We start from the raw sequence: 9,452 nt of genomic DNA, 5'->3' as shown, positions 1-9,452 counted from the left end.
CTCTTGATACTGAAATTAAAATATGGAGAAAAGAATTGTGATTATGTTTATGAGCAATATTATATACAATCAGTTATATACAAACTAGATGCCCAATGAGACACCCGGAGAGAAACTCTCACAGAATAACAGCCTTGTGATAGGCCAAGCTACTCTGCTGTCTCAAGGCACTCAAATTGAAATAAAGGGGGACAAAATCAGTGATTAAACCCAAAAGAAAATCTCACTGAATAACAGCCCACAGTCAAGGATTTAAGCTAAGTCTTACTCCAATGAACAATTTTAAGGCAAAGGTTCTTGCGCTCACTCCTAATGTTGTTAAAGGTCCAGCTAAATTTTGAAACTTCTGTACTCATGATAAAGTCTCTTGCGGACAGTATCACTCCCACACCACAACTTCCAGTGCCTTGTGTGGTGCCTGTCATCTGCAAAGGCATGCCAAATCTTTCAAAATTAGTTTTCTGGTTCCAAAACTTTGTAGAAAGCTTTTTGTCATTAGGTCTGACCCTGTATGTGAAATCAAGAAGCTGCTGTACTTCTGGCAAAAGACTTCTTCTAGGCTGCCATTTCATCCCATCATCAAACAAAAGTCTATCATTCATGAGATCAACAACCACAAGTCCCCAGTGGCATTCATTCATGTGAACAGGAACAAGCACAAGGCGTACGCTATCATTTGGATGGATTGTACTTTCAGTGATGGACTTAACTACCTGATCTAGCACAAATTTGTCATTGTTACTACTCAGCCAGGTGAATGCTTCTGATGGAAGGTAAATTACTTGCTTGTTAGCCTGATCTTTTACGTATCTCAGAATTACACAGTTTATTAAGAAATTATCCAGATATCTTTCATTTACTAGTGTTGCAAATGATTGCACATCGATCGACTTTGCACCAACAGTCAAAATGGTAGCTGTCATGTTCCTCTCCCATAAAATTTTCTTGATGCTTTCAATTTCAGGACAAGAAAGATCATCCACGTTTTCCAACCAATTCCTTTCTTCATTGATCATATGCCTAGTTTTAGCAATTTGGCAGTACTTGTGGAGGACCTCAATGTCAGTAGAAGTGAACATTCCAGTGCTTCCTATTTTAACTGATGTGGGGCTCTTTCCTCTACGTGCTTTCCTCGCGACTTCTTCAGCCCAAATAACTGCACATTCTGGAGGTCTTTGGGTCAGATTGAATGGATTGGTTAGATCTTTGCAATCACCATAGATTCCTTTGACATCCTTTTTGCTTATAGAGGATGTAATTAATTCAGGGATATCAATATCAGCAAACTGTTGGCGTGTTAAAGATAATGACAAGCAAACGGCACGAGGATGTGACTGTAATGGTTTAGCACTGCATGGGTAAGTAAGATCAACAACTGGACATGTGTCATTTTTACATTGACCTGTAGTATTAGTAGAACCTTGAGGACTAGCCTTTGGGCTGCTGGAGGCTTGAGGACCTTGAGGACTACCCGTTGGACTGGAGGCTTGAGGACCTTGAGGACTAGTCGTTGGGCTGCTGGAGGCTTGAGGACCTTGAGGACTAGCCTTTGGGCTGCTGGAGGCTTGAGGACCTTGAGGACTACCCGTTGGGCTGGAGGCTTGAGGACTACCCGTTGGGCTGGAGGCTTGAGGACCTTGAGCACTAGTCGTAGGGCTTGAGGCTTGAGGACTAGCCATTGGGCTTGAGGCTTGAGGACTAGCCGTTGAGCTGGAGGCTTGAGGACTACCCGTTGGGCTGGAGGCTTGAGGGCCTTGTCTTGTCTTTGGGCATGAGGTTTTCTCGATCTCGAATATGAGGGATTTCTTAGCCTTTGGTTTTTTATTCCAAACTTTCTCGCTGCTGTAGTTGGCAGAATCCTCAAGGTCATCTTCCCAATCAGGGTGACAGTATTTGTAGCTTTCTCTGGGGTCACTAGCCACCTTTGTCCCATGGTCCTTGTCATAATTATATTCTAGGTAATCTTTGCCAAATATTTTTTCAAAAAGTTCATCCATTGTTAGAATCCAGATTTGGTCATCTTTTGACCAACCAGCAGTCTTATTCCTCCACCCACATCCTCGATAGTAAAAATTTGTCTTTCCTATAAAATTTAATTTGAAAATTGACATTTCACTATCGATAACTGAATTATAGCATTCTGTGTCTAATAATTATTAATCATTTTCTTCAAAAACTTTGTCCCTTATGAACATAGTAAATAGTGAGATAGGAATTACTGTAACTAAAAGAATAATCTGAAAATAATTGTATTAAATAATTAAACCCATGTGAACACGATGCTCAAGGCATTTAGAAGATCTTCAGCATTTCTAAAAATAACTTTAGCATCATTGCACTGTTTGTTTGCTCATTTAATCAAGATTCATGAAATTCAGATTCTGCTGTTAATTAATTTCTATTTCAACAATTACAAACTTCATGTGGGACAAAGGTTTTGAAAACAGATTTATGTCATCATTTAATGGGCAGCTGAAGCCCATCATTGTTACCTCCAGCAATGCACTCCTTAGCTTTAACAAACTGTAATCGTAAAGACAGCATATTCTCTGCGAGCACATGTGTCAATATCTGGTTTACTAGAAAATAAAATTCACAAGATTTTGAGACTAAGATTACTATTTTCTTGATCATAATCAATAAGGACCATTAAGTACTTAACCGTCAACACCACCACTACTATTAAAAGTAATGATAATAATTTAAAAAAAATTGATAACAATGTAGAAGTTAAACAAATACCTGATTGACTCCCTCCAGCTTGGTCATGGTTCGTGGCCCGTGAATATAAAGCACGGTGTACTTTGTGTGCTGCTTCAAATCCTTGATTTGAATAGTTGACAAGTGACCGATGCTGTCGAAGTAACATTGCGCTGTGGTCAACTGTGTAATGGATGTAGTCCCCTGCACCAAGAGAGACTCCAAATAAGTGTCTCAGCTGTCTCCCCCAAATGTTGCACTGAAATATTGAGATGAGATAAGATAGAAGGTCCTTATTAAATTTTTCTTTATCAAATAACCATATGTGTGAGTGTGGACCTATCATTGCATAGGATAAGGGCAATTATATAATAACTTAGACTGTGGGGGAAATAACAGTAACATTTACAACATGAGCAGCCATGTTGTATGAGATTTACAACATGACCTAAATGTTTTGAACTTGTTTGACAATGTCTAAGTAAATGATTTTATTCACATTAAAAATGTTAAAAATTTAGGTTTTGCGGAGAAAATCCAAGTTAAAGTTTACGGGAATTGAATCAGAATTTACAGCACTCTTCAGAGTCATGAATTTCTATTGTTTAAATAAAATTTATACTCTTTATACCTTAACATCAAAAATATCTATCTTCTCATCTTCATCATCCTCATACACATTTTTCCTCATGACAAGGTCAATAATTTGCCAACCTTCAAAGACCTCAAGAGAAATCAAATGAAAGTGTTAAAATATTAATTCGAAGTAATATAGCCATTAGCTAATTACTTCTAGTACATACATTGGGTTGAGTATTTAAGTTCATACAGTAGTTTGGATGTTTGGGAAGCTAGAGGAAATTCCTAAGGAAGACTTTAATAGAGTGCACAGTTATGAAACTCTGAAACAACTACTAACTTATAATTCAGTGCAATAATAATATAGTTATCAACCATTTTTAGTCAATGACAAACTAAGCTTTCACAGGCAGGAACAAAACAAAAAAACACACAGAAAGCTAGATAGGCTGCTATTGCTGTTTGCACTGCAGTTCTGCTTCAATGATAGTATTAGTTTGTACAAAATAGTGCAATTAGACGATGCATATTAATTACTTTAGTTTAACAGTTTTATGGTGTGCATTCTAGTATTTTTTTAAGTTTCAAGGAAATCAAGTAGATAAATTGGGGACAATTTCAATAAACAATTATTTTTGAGTATGTCACCTTTTTGAAACAGTCAATTTGTAATTCTGCAGCAAATTCAGCCACTGAGGACACTTTGTTTTCTGTTTTCCTTTGCTGTCTCTTCTTTAGCTTCTTTTTGGGAGGTGAACTTAAAGGCACATTATTTTCCATCTCAAGAAAACGATCTTCCACATCTTTCAACCATGCCTTCCAAGAAAGCATCTCTGTTTCTATGAATGCTTCAAATGCTACAAAAAAGAAAAAATAGCCTTTTTCATTCAAAATTGTTATCTCTGATTAGAAAATAAACCTTATGATGTCTTCAATCATGTTATTGGATCTTAAGAATATCAAGGGAAATTGGTTACCTGCAAAGTACAAAAAGGATACAAGTTTGGGATAGTTTGGTTTTATACAACACAACACAATCTAAATATGTGGCACATACCGATGTTCTCCTTCAGCAGAATTTCCTCTTGTCTGGTACCATAATCTCTTCTGAATGTCCCCTTTTCAGCAATTTCTTCTAAATACTGGTAAAGATAAGATTAAGCATTAACATAATTTCTTATATTTAATAATATAATATCGTAATCATGATAATGATCTGATGAGGATGACTTAATGACAATTTATTAAATTAATTTATTTAATGGTATTTAGTACAAGACTTTTCAATTACCTTCACAACTGAATCTGCAAATGAAACAAACTTGAGGATGACATATTTTGCAGAGCCACTGACTTCACTGTAATGTAGTGCTACCTTCTCCACAGGCAAAGATTGAGAAACAATATCTTCATAATTATCAAGGTATGCTTTGGCTGTTGATCCTGTATCAAAAATTGAAAATACACTTTTGAAAATTATTATTCAATATTTTGTGTGGATGAGCAACTTAAAAAATACTAGATTTACCTGAAAAGGATTTTACGACTACATTACTTTTTGAAACAGCAGTCGTTTGACCTTCCTTTTTTTTAATCATTATTCGGTCCTTTCCCCTGGATGCTTCAGGACCATAGTCTGCCAGTGCTTCATTGCATTCTTCAAGAGTACCACATCTGTGGGCAAATAGCCCCAGACTTCCCAGCAACTGCTCAGTATTTCGCATTTCACAATGCAAAGAGCAGAGTGGAATGTTTGCCAACTCTTCATCAAACAGAAATGTCAAATCGTCACGAAAACCTGTCCATCTAAAAACCACAAACAAATAATGGATGAATCAATAAATAAATGATTTGAACATAATGGTAGTCCAATATTCTAGACAATTTTTAACTGCTGTCCTTCAGTTCAATGCTTTTCACATTCACTTGAGTCTGTGATAAGTAGACCTATATGAGAACTATTATCGAGTCCTGGCTTAATAAAGTTATGAATCAATATAATTTTCTTACTTTCCAATGTTAGCTTTTGATGCAAGACATGTGAGGCAGACCTCATCATAAGCACCATTCCAGTGTTCTTTGCATGCCTATATATAGATACAAATTCAGTAATATCACAACTCACAATATAACTCATAAGTGTTGTATCAGATTTTCAATCACTTTCCTGCAGCTTGTGTTCGTAAATCTGATACAACATGGCTGTGAAGGTTGTAACCACTTCTTATAAGTGTGTGTTAAAACATTAAGGCACAATATGCTACTTGGCTTCAGTGTTTGTTCTTTGTAATTACTAGATTATTTTTCTGTTACTGGAGAAGGTAACACTTACCCTTAAAGCTTCACAGAAAGCACAAAATTGCACCTCAAGTCCTCTATCTCCAAGTATAAAGCTTTCATCCTCTGGGTCTACCATTAACATCAGGAGTGCCTTTAGGTCAAGGGTTACTTTAGGAAACAAAAGATTTTACTTAACTTTTCAATGCTTTATAAACTTTTTTTTAATATAAATTAATTTGTTAAAAAGTTTATATGTACAATACATAATTTATTATAACCTTTTGAGAAAAGGTATTTTTTCGAACCTTTGAATTTAACTTTGTAAAGTTTGCCATCCACTAGAAGACCATTGTTCTTAATTTCTCTCTTTTCATTGTTAAGTCTTAACAGCAATGTCTTGATCTTTTCTCTGTTGAAATAAGATGAGTTTATTATCTTGGTGTGTATAAGATTCTGGTATAGTTCATGCTTTTCTTATTTAATTTGGGAATAATTTTGAAAACAAAGAGTTACAAACTTTTCCCCAATGTTTATTGAACATTGATATTACATTGTATATAATGACCAAATTATATAATACTCAATAAAAGTTTTTTAGGTCTTAATACAGCTTACTTAATGTAATACTCAGTTGTACCTCTCTTCTCTACAATTTGCAATAGCAAGTGGATGCACAGACAAAGAGCTCTGGCTCCCCTTCGTAGCAGAAGCAAGGCTAATAGGTACAATGCCTACTGAAATTTGATCACGTCCTGCAAAAAGAAGGAATATAACAATATATTTGCGTACCTTAACTTAAATATTTTTGTACAGGCAACTATTATAACAAAAAGGTAAAGAGTTGAATTAATCATTATCATCTGTTACTTAGATGCTTTTTCACATAACACTGTATTTAATGATATTGATTAATACTCAATCAGTTATAATTTTGAAACTCAGTTTGGAAAAACGTAGAGTGACACCAATAAGAATAATTAAAGTTTGAAATTTTTTTTTAAGTACAGACCTCCAAGTGGTCTACCATCAAGTTTCAGGTTGAACTCCATGTGTTCTGGTGCACACTGGTGCAACCTACTCTCTCTAATAGCCCATACCAAAACCATTGGCAGGCTTACACTGTAACCTCTAAGATCTGCAGGCAGCTGGGATATGTCAAACATCTCCCTTGTTATGTCAAACACAAGGGACTTCTTGGCTCTAATGGCATTGCTTGATAGCAAAATTCCTGCATCTGTGGCTTTCTACAAAAATAATTCATATGATTAATGTGCCTATCAGCGGCCTTCTCTAGGCCAACCAGGGGGATTTCTAAAATACTAGAAACAATCTTCACTATTTGCCCTTGGGGCAGTTTTGCCTTGCAAACCCCCTTGTAATGCCCCACACATCTTTGGGTTTTTTTTTTGTGAATGTACCTAAGTTTTTCCCTGCGAGCAGAGTCTCTTTTAATTTAAGAGACTCTGCTCGCAGGGTACCTAAGTTTTTGTTTACACTTGTCTGATTATGCTTGTCTCAACATTCGTGACTATATCGAATATCACAAATATTATTCTTCATTAAAAAGGATTAGAATGTGAACAGTTACATTATACTATTAGCAATATTGTAATTGATAGCACATTATAAGCAAAAGTCAAATCATTCCTTACCCCACTTCTACCAAGGTTTAAGAGGTTCAGCATCGTTTGCCAAGATTGGTCAGGCATCTTGATACTGAGCTTGACAAGCAGTTGAACCCAATCAGGGACTTTCATAGTGTTTATAAAGGCACTATACACTGGCTGGCTGAGCATTTCTTTAAAGGCTTTCCTGAAGCCACACTTCTTGGCAACGATAGACAAGGCAATGGAAAGACTTTCCTGAACAAAATTTTTATCGTTCTCGTCTCCAAAAGAAAAACTGTAGCCAAGTACGGCGCCGAGGTTATCTTCACCCAATCGATTTTTCACATCATCGCATAACGCTCTTGCAATTTCACTACCTTTTTTTGCCAGAAGTCGCGGTCCTAACGAACTAACCTCCAACTTTTTTAGTGAATCAGTCTCTGGAAGGAGAGCATGTACCGTTCCACTGCCATGAGGGGTTTCTGGTGGGGTATCTACCCTAATGTTTTTGGCGCCATTTTTTCCCGCCATAATATTATCATTGCTAACGAAAGAGTTAATATGATTTTTGAGCTCTAAAAAAACATTTGATTTTATAAAACTGTTCTTTTCGATTTTTGATCGTAGGCTTGTCGCAAGCAGGCCAAATGAGGTAGCAACTACCACTATGTCTTTCTTCTTCGACCCAAATATATAAATGGGAGCCTTCTTCACGTCTTGAGTCTCCAACTCTCCGATCGACACTTCCAAGATCTCACCAGGAAAAAACTTGGCAATGTCGCTGTTCAAAAATTTTTCTTTTCTGCCATTTGGCATCAAGCTGTTTGGAACAGCGTACCAAACTTTCAAGGAGTCCAGCGAAGGACCGAACACACGAGTCAACTTAAACCGGTGCTCTGCCTCGTCCTCCATCGTAAAATTAAATTTAAGCGCCAAAACATCATATTTATACTGAAGGGTTAAATTAACTATTAACTTGTGACGAAAGTACTGAAGATCTATTTGATCATCCATTGGAAAATTCCAAAAAGATTACATGTACATGTACATATCCACCATATTGAAAGAATGACAAAGGGATCCCACCTCTTCAAGGTTACAGACTCTTCCACAGTCCGCGCTCGGCCGCAAAGGCGGCTTACTAAGTTAGAAGCTTGTTTGCGGAAAAACTATACGTACGAAATAAAGTTCCTTACACAGTTTTTCTTCGTAACAGCAGAATCAGATAGGTTAATGCAGTAAAAAATACAACAACTTACTATGGTTTTATCGATTCAGTTCAAAGGTTCGGCAATGCTCTGAATTGTAAAGTTAGAGAAGTGGCGTGGTACAAATAAAAAGGCATAAAGTTATCAGAGCGGCCTTTTGCGAGACAGCAATGTTTGAAAAACAACTCCAGAAACTTTTGTTTTATTAGAAAGTCATAAGTGTATGTCATAGTTAGAAATCATCGATGTGACCTACTAATGGGATTAAGGGGATTAACTATAACAACTGAAGGATTGTTTTATTGGATTAACTCCGTAGTCATGACAATTCAAGATTTTGAACATCTCCCGCGGACAATTTTCAAAGTACCATGAAGCTCCTCATGACTCCCATCTATGTTTCATCCCTTTAGTCCCATCTATGTTTTATCCCTCTAGTCCCGTCTATGTTTTATCCCTTTAGTCCCATCTATGTTTTATCCCTCTAGTCCCGTCTATGTTTTATCCCTTTAGTCCCATAGATGTTTCATCCCTCTAGTCCCATCTATGCTTCATCCCTTTAGTCTCATCAATGTTTTATCCCTTTAGTCCCGTATATGTTTTTTCCCATTAGTTCCATGTATGTTTTATCCCTCTAGTCCCGTCTATGTTTCATCCCTCTAGTCCCATCTATGTTTTATCCCTATAGTACTCCCATCTATGTTTCATTCCTCTAGTCCCATATATGTTTTATTCCTTTAGTCCCATAGATGTTTCATCCCTCTAGTCCCATCTTTGTTTTATTCCTTTAGTCCCATCTATGTTTTATTCCATTTCCATGTGTTATCCAATATTTATCGCTTTTCCCATTTATGTCCGGTATTTATGGATGAATGATCATTATCATTACGTCACCAGTGATGTTATATCCATAGTCATGCGCGTTTTGGAGCCCTAAATTCATTTTTCCCGAAACGTGTACGAAATCCAAAACTATATCGTTTACGATTGTAAATGTAACCAACGAAACTGATCGTGTACGATATCAAAGCTGAATCGTGTACGATTATTTACACACAACGAAACTGATCGTGTACGA

At 36.5% G+C, this 9,452-nt stretch overlaps 1 protein-coding gene across 1 annotated transcript; it reads right to left on the bottom strand.

Moving 5' to 3' along the window:
* Positions 1-257: 257 nt before the first annotated feature.
* Positions 258-8,879, bottom strand: LOC116296190 (uncharacterized). Its single transcript, XM_089026309.1, has 14 exons — positions 7,212-8,879; positions 6,569-6,803; positions 6,197-6,311; positions 5,865-5,968; positions 5,612-5,727; positions 5,290-5,366; positions 4,808-5,085; positions 4,571-4,722; positions 4,337-4,421; positions 3,928-4,136; positions 3,332-3,424; positions 2,743-2,959; positions 2,493-2,579; positions 258-2,083 (listed from the first exon to the last, which is right to left on the bottom strand). The coding sequence occupies exons 1-14, from the start codon at positions 8,178-8,180 to the stop codon at positions 258-260; spliced, it is 4,563 nt and encodes a 1,520-aa protein (XP_088882435.1). The 5' UTR covers positions 8,181-8,879.
* Positions 8,880-9,452: the final 573 nt, after the last annotated feature.

The sequence above is a fragment of the Actinia tenebrosa genome, unplaced genomic scaffold, assembly GCF_029948245.1.
Source record: "Actinia tenebrosa isolate PJP-AT-01 unplaced genomic scaffold, QUT_ActTen_1.0 PGA_scaffold10__47_contigs__length_13832649, whole genome shotgun sequence".
Taxonomy (NCBI): Eukaryota; Metazoa; Cnidaria; class Anthozoa; order Actiniaria; family Actiniidae; genus Actinia; species Actinia tenebrosa.
Note: the sequence above shows the minus strand (reverse complement) of the source record. Positions and strands in the feature narration are given on the sequence as shown.